This window comes from Halictus rubicundus, chromosome 6 (assembly GCF_050948215.1).
Source record: "Halictus rubicundus isolate RS-2024b chromosome 6, iyHalRubi1_principal, whole genome shotgun sequence".
Taxonomy (NCBI): Eukaryota; Metazoa; Arthropoda; class Insecta; order Hymenoptera; family Halictidae; genus Halictus; species Halictus rubicundus.
In genome coordinates, this window is record NC_135154.1 from 18,471,023 (window position 1) to 18,487,006 (window position 15,984).

At 39.4% G+C, this 15,984-nt stretch overlaps 1 protein-coding gene across 9 annotated transcripts in view; it reads left to right on the forward strand.

Annotated features, from left to right (window-relative positions):
- Positions 1-15,984, forward strand: part of LOC143354797 (low-density lipoprotein receptor 2) — an 82,066-nt gene that overhangs the window by 53,616 nt on the left and 12,466 nt on the right. For 3 of the 9 annotated variants that reach the window (XM_076789127.1, XM_076789126.1, XM_076789131.1), the window contains 2 exons: positions 7,459-7,578; positions 10,522-10,644. The exons of 2 other annotated variants lie outside the window; for them this stretch is intronic. In XM_076789127.1, coding sequence (XP_076645242.1) covers positions 7,459-7,578; positions 10,522-10,644 — 243 coding nt within the window. The remainder of the gene's footprint in view (positions 1-7,458; positions 7,579-10,521; positions 10,645-15,984) is intronic. 4 more of the 9 variants (XM_076789135.1, XM_076789128.1, XM_076789132.1 and 1 more) reach the window with 2 other exon arrangements.

Consider the following 15,984-nt stretch of genomic DNA (forward strand, 5'->3'; position numbering starts at 1 on the left):
ATTCCTATTCGACGATCACCGGTGGACGCGTGTTACCGTTAATCGAGTAGTTTCATAATAATGTTTCACTCTGGCCTGATCGCTTATGGCAATATTCTGGTCAGCACTGTCATCCACTCGACCTCCGCGTTTTTTTTTTTTTTTTTTAGAGAAATCGGAAGATGCTATTGCAGCGATTTTTTGCACAATTGTTCACTATTACTTGGAGAATATACTGTATTTTTTTCGAGTCAAAATATTCAAAATTGTGTGAGCTGGATTTTTAAAAAGTAGGTCTTATTGAAACTACCTGTTTTACTGTCTGACACCTGATTCCAGTTTTTTGAATAATTTTCAGCGAAGAAATGAGGAAGCTTTTACGGTATTTTTATGAAAAATTCGGTAACTAATGAGGCTACATTGTGAGAAAAAATTAATGAAGTATCTTATTATTTTAAAAAATCGCAGCACTTTGAAGATCGGATGTACAGTTCGCATTTCATGGACTTTTTTCGTTTTTGGTATAGTAACAAATTAGTAAAGGTTGGCTGATCATTTTGGTGCAAGTGATAGTGGGAAGTCTGCTTCACTTCAAATTTGAAGTATATCGGACAACTAGATCTCGAGATATAATGCCAGCCATATCAGAAAATGAGGTTTCGAGAAACGCGCGTTTAAAGTTTGTTCTATCAGTTATATTAAGATATAGTACAGTTACTTCAAACGTGCATAATCTCATTATTTTTATGAATTGACGTAACTCCTTTCGCATACATATTTCTTGGAACGTATGCTTTAAGTATGCGCAATAAAAAAGAATCAGTTTTCCTAAAATTCCAGGTTAGAATATTTTTTAAAACCTACTTGTATTTTGTTTCATCTCACTGAACGAATCATTATTTGTTGTTGCTTCACAAACTTTCTCCTTTAACGCATAAAAGTCAACTGGCATAAGATTCCATATTTTTGTTTAGAACTTTTTAATAAAGTGGTAAACAATCTATGTTTACGTAACATTTTTATCTTATTCAGAATCTACTGTTTGCCACTTAAATCTGGGACATCCTGTATATTTTGTGGTAATGCGATGTATGATAAATAAACCGCTGGGGAATTATAGTAATGAAATCAATTGTGCTGTTCAATGAGCATGCCGTTGGATTCGCTCGTTTAACGGAGTCGGCCAGCACTGGTTCGTTTACCATAGTTGCATCAATTCACATATTAATTAATTACTAAACTGCAGACTGCATCCATTCGTCACATAAATGAGCCTGCAAAATATAAAACGAGAAAAGCTATAGAAGAATTTGCAAACACTGATTTGTTGAAATTCTTTGAACAAAAAAAAAAATTGCATCTTGCAGTCGCCCAAAAAATTTATATTTTGTATAAAAATCTGTAGTTTTCAAATTATACAGTAGAATGAATATTTTTATCTTAACGGTCAATAGATAGACCACAGGATTAAAAAAAAAATGTCTTCACAATTGCAACAATTACAAAATAAAAAATCATGAACCTCTAATTCTCAGTCGCTTAGTAATATTAGAAAAGTCGCGAGTCACAATAAGATTTCATTTTCTTCGCGAAAGAAGTTCAACAAAAAAAAAAAAAACAGAATTCGATGTTCGATTCTAGTCTCCCTCTTCTCAATTGCAAATCAAGATTCCCCTCCCCCATAAAAGCATAGTGAAAGACCGAAAAATACTTTCATTCGAATTTTCAGTTCCACGGGGAATGGCAAAGTTGCAAATCCGGGGGGAGGGGGTCAGGAAAAAAACCTCGGGGAACTTTAAGGGTTCATTCCACCCCTTCAGCGCGGAGTTTTATTGGATTCAAAATGCCGGGGCCGGGAGAGCCTTTCCTTGTTAGTATGCGAGTGTAGTTTTGAAATGAAAGGAAGACAATCCCCGGTCCCGATGAATCTGCTTCCGATTCCGTCATTTGCATTCAGTGCATTGTTAAGAGACTGCTTTACATCGCCAAACATTTCGAGCAAGAAATTACGCTCTCCGCGAGTGGAATTCGTTTCGTCGAACGGCAATTTCTTTCGGAGCATCCTCGGCGAAACAAGTGCACGACTCCGAGAATCGCGTAGTAGATCTCTTCATCGATCTATTGATCGATCGACATCAGCCCGGAGCTGTTTACTCGCCGCGCAGCGCGCGTTTGATCATGCTATTCACTCCTGCTGTTCGTTAGCCTCTGACGCTGCGCGATTCATGGATCGGAGGCTATTGTTTCCGATTTTATATTGTCTGGTTATATTTTAAGAAATGTAGGGGAACGGTAAACTTCATCTCGGAAAATGGAAATTTGTCTATTAATTGATGAAATTCTAATTTGCGGGAAGACTAACAAAATTTGGAGATTTATTTTATTATTTATTTTAGAAATTTATCTCCAACATTTGGAGATAACACGCTATTGAGTTTTTAGTATTTGCAATCGATGCAATTTTTATTTCGCATAAAAGTCTAATTGTTTCATACTGTTGTGAATCGGAATTTAATTACTCAGTACCTCTCCTACGTATTGCAACGTCACCGTTAGTGATAAAAAGCAAATATAGGAGCACTCGAAAACATGTTTGTTTTGTATGTGCACTCTTCATTTGCATTCTAACGACTCTAGTGTTATACATTAGTTGATACGTGTTGCTTTATCAAAACAGAGAAACTTGAACATGTTTGGGTTTCCTGCGATTTTTATTACAATAGGAGCCTGAATAAAGGGATTCATCCATTTCCAACGAAAGCTTCTTTAGAATTTCGATGATTGCGAGATAAAAATTGTTGAGGTTGGTTTAGTATTAAAACAAAAGCGGCGCTCCGCCAGTCCGTTTTCTCCAGGAATATTTTCATTTCACCTCCCGGATGAATATTTTTTATTAATCCCCTGTAACACAATTTTGGTCGTGTTTGGGAAAATATAGCGCGGTGCGAAATTAGCAAATATTGACCTGCTAGTTATAAACGAACAGTTAATTTGCAATTTTTATGGTTTTTATTAAAAAGAAAAACGGATTTCAACTTTGTAATTACAAGCTGGACAACACAATTTATATGCGAAAATTCATGATGCAATTTACAGTTCGAATTGTTTTCAAACAAATTTTGAAAAAAGTACACTCTACAATGAGAAAGAAAAACCATAAATCGCCACGAACGAACTCTTTCATTAAGGAATGGTGCAGCAATAAATAGAAACCAATTAGAGAATAATAGCAACGAAAATAAAATTAGACTGCAAAACAGGAGAACCTTCTGCTGGTGCAGTGTTCGACACTTGGACGTTCAACTATTGCAGCGTTTTATAGGTTAATCAATAGAAAAGAATAAAAAGAAGAATTAAATATTGCTCATTTCCCACAAAAATATTTAATGTTGTGTGTGTCCCACATTTGACTCAGTCTATGCTTTACAAACGTGAACATAAGAAACGACAGAGTGGGTTTAAATTAAAGGATTAAATCCGGTAGTTTCTGATAGGCTAAAGCACTCATTTTGATAAATAAATATTCGCGATTAACCAGCGAGCGCAATTGGACCAATCCCTGTTCCAGATTAATATTTTTATTTCTGTGGGGCTGCAGCCACCGATTTTCTTCTCTTAATAGTCGCCCCAGTTTAATTGCGATATCGAATACCGTCGAACTTTCCAATTCTTATTTTTTCTGATCTTCCCCCCCCCCTCTCTTTTTTTAAATCGGTCGAGAGGGTTCCGTGGAGGGGCAAGGGGTGGAGTAATTAATATTAAAAGCGCGCTCGCGTACATAATGGCCGGCGCTCGATCCTGCGTCCTCGGAACGATCGCCGTTCAAAGAGAACGACGATCTACGCCGACGATCTATGTATACGAGCCACGGTGGATCGCCGAAGACACCGCGCGACGAGGAGTTATGTAAATTGAACGGGGTCCTCGATATCGCTAAGGTAAATGCAATCGCGTTGACGGTACTGTTTGCAAATGCGATCGGTGAAGAGGTCGAGTAACAAGCTATGAAATATTACCGTCGTCCTCGTCCTCGGCGTTTCTCGAACCTCGTCGTATCGTTGAATTTCGCCGAGGCTCTCGATTAATGAAAAAAATCCTCTCACCGGGTACATTCCTCCTAAGATCTCGCGGAATTGGAAATTACTGCAGTTGATTTTTCGTTTTTTCGTTTCCATGCCTCTCCGGAAATGCGTTCGAATGGAACAAAATTAACTCTTTCATTGCGAACAGTTATTAATACGCACATTCATTCTTCTATTAACCCCTTCGACCGCAATATCGAATCAGGCTTGTGATACGCAATGTACAGTATAGTCTTGATCCAAGCCGAACGGAGCTACACGATCATAGTCAGTTCGCCTATCCCCTCCACTGGAAAGAAGAAGCTCGAGCTGCCTCAAAACTTCTTTATTTTTCCTCATCTTTTTATAGGTCTTTCATCGACACATTCGTGGCATTTTCTTCATTAAAACGACACTAAACACGATACAGTGAATTCTCGATATATGTCAACAACACGAGTTTTGCCAGCGACATATATCGTCCAGGAGACATACCCGAGTCGCGTTATGTTTACCATCCAAGCCTTGGCGACATATATAGAGAAATCCCTGTACGGGGTTAGATCAAGTAACTATTATAAAAATTATAAAAAATAACCATTAGAAAGTAACAAATATCAATTTTATTATTCTGCTAGGAAATAACAAACGACGAAGAAATTCGGATCACTAGAATCATAAAATATCGTAGCACAAGAGGCTACAGCAAAATTACTGAATTTTAATTGTCCAGAACAGTTTCGATGCTTTCTTGTTCTGAACAATGCGATTCTTAGTTTCGGTACAGCAATAATATATGAATTATTTTAGCTAGCCACAACGATTGAATATCGCACAGAAAAACGTTTAGGGCTTTAATACGTTCGCTACCACTGTCGCTTGTAGAAAAATGTATGAAATTATCACGAGCGACAGAACAAAGGTTAAAAAGTTCCATTTTCCTCGTCCCCGTCGTTTCTCCGACGTTGTATCGTTGAACTTCGCCGAGGCTCTCGATTAATGAAAAGAATCCTTTCGCCGGTACGTTCTACTTAAGATCTCACGGAATTGGAAATTACTGCAGTTTTTTTCCCTTTTGAAATTGTAGCACGGACTCTCGCCCCGCTTCGAAATCGATTGCGCGCTACCGGTAGACGAATTTGAGGGGATTTTTTTATCGTGGGAACAGATTACCGCCATTGTTGGTCAGATTGTGTTTCTTTAGAAAGTCCCTCCCCCCTGTTTGCGTAAATATTAAAAATACTGTGAATACCGGTCCGTCGGGATTGATGAAATTCGGGATTTCTGGCTTGGGGATCTTTCAAATATTTATCGTGTGTGTTCAGGTTTGTTTCGGGAATGCAGGAACGTCGATTGTGGTTTATATTAAGTCTGGATGTTTTTACAAAATTTCTACCTTCTCTACGTCGCATTGAGAATAAAGAATCTCTGTAAATGCAAAAACAAAACGTAGCTTATTGAACTACTTGAAGTACTCTGTAAATCGAGTTGCTTTCTTGAACTTCTGAAACCTGCAAAACTGTTCAAACATACACGTGTGCTCGCATATTCGAGGACCGAGAGCTACTGCGCCGAAAAATGTCAGTGCAAAAAGCTTCGCTAAAATATTCACACTGAAGTTCCTCAGGGATGACACCCTAAGTCGAGGAAACCTTGAGAAAGAAATACTCCCGCTGCCTACTGAAATACAATAATTCGCAGAAAATTATATGTCCTGCTACATGTTTGTAAATTCAAATTTCAGGCCATGTTACATAATTCTTCTAAAATTTTCGATACAAAGGGTACATTTTAAACTCCCCAGAAAACATTTCAATCTACTCACAAGTTTGAATTTCCACACCAAAAAGGAATTCTACGTAAAAAAATTGCATTTTTCACCCAACCGGCGGAAAAACGAGCTAGCCGGAAGTGCCTTCAATCTTTAGCACGTCAACATCTCAAAATACAATCGCGCCAATCGTCAAGTTTCTGTTTCAATCCCAAAATAGCGTTCTCCACTTCCAAAAAAGCAATTTTCACCTGAAAAAGAAAATCTAATCCGAAAAAAGAATTTTCTACGCCAAAAGAAAATTGAATTTTTAACCCGAAAGACTGAAAAACAAGGTAAACGGAAGTCCTCGGAGTCTAGTGCGTCAAGCTTCCCAAAATACAATCGAATCGACCGACGAATTTCAGTTTTCACCCCTAAAATAGGGTTCTCCAAAAAAGGATTTTCCATTTAAAAAAGAATTTTACACCCTCAAAAACGATTTCCTCCCAAAAGAAAATTATATTTTCGGCACAGGAGACCAAAAAGAAAGCTAATCGGAAGTCCTCGGAGTCTACTGCATCAAGCTTCCCAAACTACCCTCGAATCGACCGCCGAATTTTAGTTTTCACCCCCAAAATAGGGTTCTCCAAACGGGATTTTCCATTTAAAAAAGAATTTTACTCCCCCAGAAACGATGTCCTCCCAAAAGAAAATTATATTTCCGACTCAGCAGACCAAAAAGAAAGCTGACCGGAAGTCCTCGGAGTCCGGCACGTCAAGAATTTTAATTTCAACCCCTAAACAGTGATCGCCAAACAGAAATTCCACCGCAGAAGAAAAGTTGCCCTTTCGACCCAGAAAAATCGCGAGGTCGTTCGGTTAATCGAGGATATCGTTCGCAGCTTGTTATCAAAAACCAAAAAAATCCGCCTGCGGAGAGAACTCAATTAGTCCGCGGGTAACGCGCGCACCGTTAAATCGTTCATAACGTTCGCGAGCTCGCATTAGCGACGCATTAACGCCGACAGGATTGCTGGATCGATGGGGCGCAGTGCTGGACATTATACAAATACGAATAATGAATAAATAATTAGTCGTCATTCGGTTATTTGTTGACCGAGCTGTTCGTTATTCGATCCGAAATCTTTTAAGCTTTACATTATTCGCCATCGATACAAACGGAGATGTTCGAAATAATTACTCGGTGGACTGCGGATTTTATGCATTTATGCCATAAACGAGTAATTGCAATTCGAAAGAACAGTAGGATTAAACAAATTTTAAAGTATAGATCTCTAACTTATTCGAGTCATTTGAGAAAGAAGTATATTTCTACATTCGTTCCTATTGCAATTTGTGCAGACAATTTTTATTTTGCATAAAGATCCACTGGTTAGAGTGTCCACGGATTTTTGCAAGTGAAAAGACCAGATCGGTGAAACAATTATCGACGATATTTCAACGGTAAATAAACATTGTCGGCGAAATGAAATGATTTGAGGATTACGAAAACGGAAAATCGTTGTTGGACGGTATATCGTCCTACGCAGGGTTTCGCGTGGGTGTGGGTGGCGTTGGGCGTTTTCGCGCGGCATTTGCGACCTAAGGGGGGGGGGGACCGGGAAAGAAAGAAAGGAATGATGACGGAACGATTGCGATGAAAAGGTTTGGAAACGTGCAGCGAAAGGGCTTTCAAGTGCGACTCGGGGGAGTGCATACCGAGGAGCTGGCTCTGCGACCATCATCTCGACTGCGCGAGTGGGCTGGACGAGAAAAATTGCGGCAGTAAGTTATCGATAAGTCTGTAGGTCGATCGTTGGATGCACGGCTTCCTGGGTCAGGAAGGGCCAAGGGCGAGGCGAGGCAGACCGAGGCAGGACTGAGAAGAGGGCACGCCGTGGCAAAGCCCTGAAAACTACGGAAACAGCCGACACAGACGGCGGATTATTAGGGAGGGGGTTGGGGGGTGGGGGTGGGGACGCTCTCGCCTCTTCGAATCGCAAATTGCATCCCCCTAACCGGTGAACTCGTTTCCCATCGGTGCGGAATTGCGAGTCGGCCACCGGAAGAAAATAAATTACCGGGAAAGTAAATATCAGCCCTCGAAACCCCCGCGACCGGCCTCCAGAACGAAAGAACTTGGAATCATTTTTTCTCGCTCTCTCTCTCTCTCTCTCTCTCTTTCTCGTTTTTGAAGGAAAATTATCAGGTAATGCACACGCCTCGCGAACCGACGATTTGAAAACTGTTTTGTTAGACCGATTACCGCGACCGGAACGCGTTTCGAGTTACTCGCCGATATTAATGTTCGCGGGATTTATGACTCCCCTTTGGAACTCTGCTGCAACCGTGCCGATGTGTACCGTTTCGCGACGGCGAAATTGGAAGTCTTTTTAAGTGGAATTGCTCGTGGACTTCTCAATTTGTTCGGGGTCCAGGCAGTTCTGTCCTCGAATGCATAGTGGCTTTATTCACATAGTTGGAATTGCTGGGTTTGTTGCAGCGAGTACGAAAAATTTGGCGAAGAAAAGACGCGAAATTTCGTAATTTCCTTGATCCAAAATAACTGTATTTGAAAATCTGGTACGGATTTTTTAAAATTATTCTCTTACACCCCTTGATTCAACATCTTATGAATGATTTATATTATTTTTTCCATTGTTTCTTGATGCATAAATTCGTTCTGTCCAAGTACTTTCTGTCTGTACGTTCCTGGACTGAATTTTTATGACTTAATGGTAACTGCAAACAACTAAAGTATAATTTGCATATTAACACGAATTGATAGTATGCTTCTTCTTCTTTCATTGGAAGATATTTTCAATCGATAAATAAATATATGCAATATTCTTATTTTCTTAAAATGATATTGGAAAATTCTACGTGAAGTCTACTCCAGAAAAATCATACTTTTTTTCGGAATGAGATACAGTTCATGTTTCAATAGAACATATTTTTCCACGTGCTGTACATTTTGCAACATACTCAATTTCATGTTCTCCGAACTTTCAGTCCACGAGCTCCCAAAGCAACAGTGCAATTTGCAAATAAAGTAAGCAATACGTAAAGCACACAGTCATAAAAAGAAATGGGCCAATGAATAGAGGAAAGCAACCTAATTTCGACCGCTTTCTGGATTGGAGTTGATTTATAATTGACAATTAATTAATACCGTCCGCCGCCTCTGCCGCCATTGCTCTTTTCCAAGGTAGCGATTCAATCTAGCTAATTGATCTAACTGATTCGTGTAACATTGAAAAATCCCGCTGGTTTCAAATATGATTTTCTACTTAGCTGAGCTAATTTTTATTACTATTTAAAAGCGGGCGAGTGTTAAATTACATTGTTCCATCTTTTATCCTGTAATCGCAGTAACCCGCGGTTTCAGAGACCGCTGCGTTAATGTTTTAACTAACACTGGGGTGAAATCTTCTTTCGCTCTGTTTGTAATCTTGCTGGCATGCGGAATTATCAGAATAATACTTTTATAGAGGCAGAAACTAATTTACATATTGCAAAATCTGCATTAATTAGTCTAATTAACATTCCCGCCGACAATATTGTCAGAATTTTTACAGGCTTTAATGTGTGATAACTAGACTGCAGACCTGTATGAATTCGTGTCATGTGCAAGTTCCTGAAACGCGAGCAACCGCGTACATTAACCAAAATTATTTTAGTTCAACCTCGAGGAATCATTTAGTTGGCGAATGAAAATTTCTCCTCATTCCAGAGTTTAACGAGTAATCGGTAAAAATGAAAATATCTCCTCATTCCAGAGTTTAACGAATAATCGGTAAAAATGAACATTTCTCCTCATTCCAGAGTTTAACGAATAATCGGTAAAAATGAAAATTTTCAGTCTACAATAACTGAATTTATACGTTATTTATGAATTTCGTCTGATTGATGAACGTGCTGTAATATTCTGGTGTCGAGTTGGCACAGTGCTGACAAAATGATACTTACAAAACAACAAATAATTAAATATGTAAGCCCCCTCTTCCGAAATCAAAAACCGTATCAAAATGGAAGAACATTCCACTAACAAATATAAGAAATTTTTACAAGAGACGTAACAAGGGTTAAAAATCTCTATTTTTTTCACTCCGGCAACCCTTGGAAATCGGTCGAAATTCGGAAACGTTCCCGGTGCAATGGAATGAAATTCGTAAGTTCCATCGAAAATCGTAAACGGGAGCAACATTAAAACAATTTCGGTAAGAGTCGCACGAAATTGTCACGTGGGAGGAAACGAGGGTTGAAAAGCTCCAGTGTCCTCGTTGCGTCGAGTCCTGAAAGTCGGTAAAAATTCGACACCGTGTCCTATGCGCCGCGGCAGCTGCATTAAACGGCGTTTTATTCTGAAACGCGAAAAGTGTAACAGCGCGCCGCGCCGTCCGAGATTTTACATTACACGATAATTATTCCCGGGGCGAGATGGGTAAGGTCGCGGGGTCGCGTTGAAAGCCGTCGGCGGCGGAATAAAAAAATGCCTCGGAGTGCAATTGACCCTGGGGGATGCAATTCGCGGGTCTCGAGACGGCTCTCGACGGAAATAGACCGCGAACAATGTCGTCGGTGCTGCACGGATGAAACACTCGCGCAGAGAGTTCGCGAGCACGCACCCGGGGGTTGCGCTTGGTCTCTCTCGATGTCATCGAGAGGAGGGATCCTTCGCACGGATCAATTCTCATCTATCGGATTCGATTGTCATCTATCTTATAGGGGTGAAGAATTGCACGGCGGAACAGTTCACCTGTCACTCGGGGAACGGCGAGTGCGTGACACTGTCATGGATGTGCGACGGCAACCTGGACTGTACGGACGGCTCAGACGAGGCTGAGTGCAGTAAGCTTCTGGATGGGGCTCCTCGCGAAGCTCTATCGAGATTCTCTTTTTGTCCTCTCTTGCTTTGCCTTGCCTTTTCTTGCTTTGTCTTGCCTTGTCTTGCTTTGTCTTGTCTTGTCTTGCTTTGTCTTGCTTTGTCTTGCTTTGTCTTGCCTTGTCTTGCCTTGTATTGCTTTATCTTGCTTTGTCTCCTCGAAGATGCTCGACGAGTCGACTCGACGCAAATAAATGAAATGTCGGCCTGCGTTTCACTCGGACGCATTGCGGATCGTGCTTACCCGTCGAGCTGTAAATATTATGCAACATTCCTGAGATACTTTCATTATTATCATAGTTAATCTGGAGTTGGTTGGACTATTCTGCGATTTCTGAAGGCATTTTTATGTAGACCGCGGCAGAACATTGTTTCCCTAATAAAGAATTTGGTTTCTTACACGTAATGTGAGATACTTCGATCACAATTCGACTGGGATTGATTAGACAATTTAAACAAATTTTTTTTAATTTGTCTGACAATTTAAGACGATTTCTTTAAGTAGAATTTGAATGTGTTCGACAGTACTATCTGGTTTCTCAAAGAATATGTGAGCTATGTTGATAAAAATTGTGTTTGGGGTTGATTAGACAATTTTTTAATCTTTAAAGGTAGATTTGGAAAATTCTCCTCTTTGTAAAGAATTGTAATGCATTCAGTAGTGTTTTATTTACGACAAATTTGTTCTGGGATTGATTGGATAATTTAAAAAAATTTTTTTAATCAAAGCAGAAAATTGTTTACTTCATGAGGAACATTAATTTTTCAATTTTTGAAGGCACACTTTTGAAAAACGAAGCAGAAGATTGTTTACTTTGTGAAGGATTTTAATCAGTTCGATGGAATCGAAGTAAACAGATTTCCCCAGGATCGACATCAAATTATTATTCTTTATAAAGAATTTTTCATGCTCAAAGTGTAGTACAATAACAATTCTAATCAATTTTCTTGCGAGATATATTTTATTTAAAAGATGCTGCAAATGCACGAACCTCCCCAGTCTAATAATTAATTCTTGTACAATTTTGGATCTATATAGCAGATTCTCGTTGTTACAAAAATCGTAATGAGAACAACATTCGTAGTATCAAAAAAATGTTAATTTCTGTGGCACGTTCTCTTGTACTTCAGTAATTTGCGCGACTATACATACTCCAACCATAATAACTGTCCTCCCAACTAGGATGACCTTAATGTTATCAGTAGACTGCCGACGTTTATGCAAATTCTCACTTTTATAGGGAAGTTTTAAGAGAGATAGAGGGAGGGAGAGAGAGAGAGATAGGTGTTGAGTAAAATTTTATTTCTCACAGTAATAAAAACTGACCTAAAATTATAATAAATGTTCTCAAGCTTCGTATTTCATTGTGTTTTAACGGTTCGATAAACTATAAATCCATAAAGCTATTTACACCAGCTATTCGTTCATTTGATCTTTTTGTTTCTTCAGTTTTCGATACTCAATGCATTTAACTCCTAACAGAAACATTTTCCAATTCGAAACACATCAAATCCAGATTAATTACGAATCAGTACGAATTAAAGCTGCGCTCTAAACTCACGGCATCTCGTTATCCGTAATGCGTTCGCAATCTGAAGAACGTGAATCGAAATCTGTCCCATTTAACAGGTCGTCACGTGCATTTGTTTTCAGCTAGCGACTCGACTCGTTGAACGAACTGCAGTTACAGTAGTTTCGCTTTCCGTCGCCATAATACGTTGATTGCCAAGTAATCAGCTGATGTCAAGCTTGCTTTCAACAATTCCAGGGAACTAACGAAACAGCTGGAATTTTTCCAACAGAACGTGAAAACCAACAATTGCCCACTCCCCTTGAAATTCCAGTTCCTGACCTACAATTTATTAAAAACTATATTTTTCTGATGGCGAAGAAGCTCCATTGATCATCTAGAAAAATTAGCATAACAGTTTGTAGAGCCTTTGCAATTGCCTTGAACAGTACAATTCTTAATTTCCAGTAAAAGTTTCTCTTAAAATTATACTTTTAATTATCTAGAAAAATTGGTAAAGCTAGTGTTTTTACGATTGTACCAAACAGCATATTTATTTCTGTTATCGTGTCTCGACAGTAAACATTTTCGGGTTTCCCCCATTCTGGGAATATATTTTTGCAATCTCCGAATTTTTTAGTGGTTTTACTGTCGCCGAGTCTGCCGCGTCGCGTTTCAGAAGTGCTCATTAAAACTTGCTGTAATTTACGAAAACATTTGTCGCGCCTTGAACTTTCAACTATTCGTTTTATGCGCTCGCGGGAGAGCGCGCGTGCTCGAAAGTTTGCAACGCATTTTTCCGCTTGGGAATCGCGTACAATCGCATCGACGTTATCAATTATGCTCGGCCATCAGCGCGACAGTGTATTAACTCTCTCTCTCTATCTCTCTCTGTATTTCTCGTAGATTGGCTGACGAAACACACCGTTGAACGATAAAAGGAACGGTAAAAATAAAGACTTCGACAGTTCCAGAGCGTCGAGTTTTATGAATTATTTTAATACCGCGACCGAAACTCTCCGTCCAATCTATTCTCGATGTATCGTTAAAACTCGGGCCCGAAGCCCGTAAAAAAGTTGAATAGCCAATAACAAGCGAAATTCGCCATTTATCGGCGCTCTATTCCACTTTGTTAATTATGTAGTCAGGCCTTCGGGCTCCGTTAGTTAAGAGTTAATACACGATCGGTTTAATAATGGACACGCTAGCCGTTAATCAAAAAGCTTCGAGCACCTACTTGTTCCTTTCCAAAACATTTCCAGCCGAAACGTGATTACAACTATTTAAAAAGCATGCCTGCAACCTCGTTACGGTTTCAATTATAAAGTTCGACGCGTTATTATCGATTGCGCGGCGGCAAATTGTTCGCGAAACAACGCTTTTGTCGCAGAAAACGCGGAAAGGATGGTAATACTTCTCGTCGAGGCTGCGCCGCCATCGCAACGTGAAAAGAGACACACGTCGCAAAATTTTGTCGAGTTTTAACGACGCGAAAATATTAATTGTTTGACAACGGAACTTTGTGAAATTAATTAAACAGCTCATTTGTTGAGAAGGAAGCACGAGTGTCGTGAAAGTTTTGCTGCGAGTTTCAATTAGTGTGTTGCACAAATAGTAGCTGGTATGTTTAGAATGAAATTATATATATATATTAGAACGTTAGAAGGGAATAGTATAAATTACAAATTCCCGAGGAAATGTGCAAATTAGAATGTTGGAAGAAAGTAAACGTAAATTAGGAAGCCAAAAGAGGAAAATGAGGATGCTGAGAGAGAGAGAGAGGGGAAAATACAATTTTGTACTTTCCGAGAAAGAACAATTCTAATTAGAATGTACAAAGTGGAACGTTGAAAGAAGAGAGGAGCAAATTAGAACGTTAAAAAAGGATATATAGAATAAGAAAATCCAAAAAATATACGAAAGTCAGAAAGCTTCGGGAAGCAAAGTACAAATTAGAACGACAAAAAGGGTTGGTCAAAATTAGAGGGCCGAAAAAAAAAGAATATAAATTAGAAGCTAAAAAGTGTAAAGACTCTGAAAAATTCTTTTGAATCAGACGCGTCAGAAGAAAAACCTGAAAGATGACGAAGTGAAACTAGAACGTTCAAAAAGGTGCATAACAATCGCGAAACCGAAAGGATGTGAACATAAATTAGAAATTAGTGTGATTAAAAAACGTAAAGCACGGAAACTGCACATTAGAGAGCGAAAGAAGAAAAACGCGGACTGAAAAGTTTCCAAGGAAGAATAAGAATCACAAGGCCAAGAGGAAGCGAACATAAATTAGAAACTAAAAAGCGTACAAATCAAAACTTCCAAAAACGTGCGAACTAAAAACGTGAAAAGGCTGTACATTAAACAGCGGGTGAAGAAAAGTGCAAACTGGGACGTCCGAAAAGGAGCAAAAAATCACACGGCTAAAAGAAAGAGAATATAAATTAAAAGCGAACAAATCGGAACTTTGGAAAACCGTGTGAATCAGAAGCGTCGAAAGAAAAACTGCTAGAAATTCGAGCGAAAGCAGAAGAGCGCGAACTAGAATGTCAAAAGGGAGCGAAAAATTACAGGACCGAAGAAGAGAATATAAATTGTATAGTAAAAGCCTCGGGGAATCGGAAATTCGAAAAATATGTAGGACTAGCAAAGTCCGAAAAAGTCGGAAGTGGAAGAGTGTGCGAACTGGCACATGGAAAAAAAAGAATTTCGGAAAGTTGAATTCATTTCGAGACGGTCGAGAAGTTGCGATTTATTCGAGCGAGTCTCGACGAGAATTATTAAACAAAGAGAGAGCTGATGGAAAGCTAATACCAAAGTAGAAAATTGTTCTTTTTTACAAGGTTTAAGGTACTTTAACGAATTCGGATTAATCGGGCAACTTCTAAATATTTTTTGTGTCAAATTTCTGAAGATCAAAGTAGAAAATTGTTAACCTATAAAGAACTTTGACATTTTCGAGATCTTAAATTAAACTGGGGTTGTCAAATTTTTATTTTAGGAGGCATATTTTTAAAAATCGAAAAAGAGGATTGGTTACTTTGTTCAGAATTTCAATTCTTTGCGGAGGGGAATTATTTTCAGCATACTTTTTGAATGTATCTGTTTTCCTGGTGAGACGAATTGCGTACTGAAGAATTAATTACAAAAATTAAATTTGTTTGATCTTTTGTTGGGAGTAATTAATTGATTCAATTTTCTAAGATCGCGATTATTTGCTTCAGGAAGAATTGTTGAGGAGAAGTTGGTGTGATAAATTGGCAAGCCGCGAGGTGTGGAAAAGTTGGGATTTATTGGTTCCCCGGCGAGAATTATTAAACAAAAGGGGAGCTGATGGACTGTTAATATCGCGACGGGGGCTGGCGTCGGCGTCGGCGTCGGCTGCTTATTACGGTGGATATTAAAAGTTGGGCGTCGTCGTGGAGGGCCCGCGACGTAATATACAAGCAGAACCAGCTGAAAACGGCCGGTTCACTTCGTATTTCAGGGATTAATCGGGAACACCGTGTGCTCTCCTGTAATCGTTGCACGCTGCACCGACCCGCACGCCTCTAATTAATAATTGTTGCACGTACGCCGGTCCCGAGCGTCGCGCGGACCCCCCGTTGTCCTTTTTATTACGCTCCAGATATAATTATTACGATTATCGTTGCCATCCCCCGTCCCTTAATTAGTTTCATCGCCGGAGACCGCGACAGCCATAAGTAACATTCGCTTCTTCGCGGTAATATCCGGCCGACCTCCATTTCCACGCACCCGACACCCTTTGTTTCCGGTGCATCCTATTTTCAGTTGCATCTC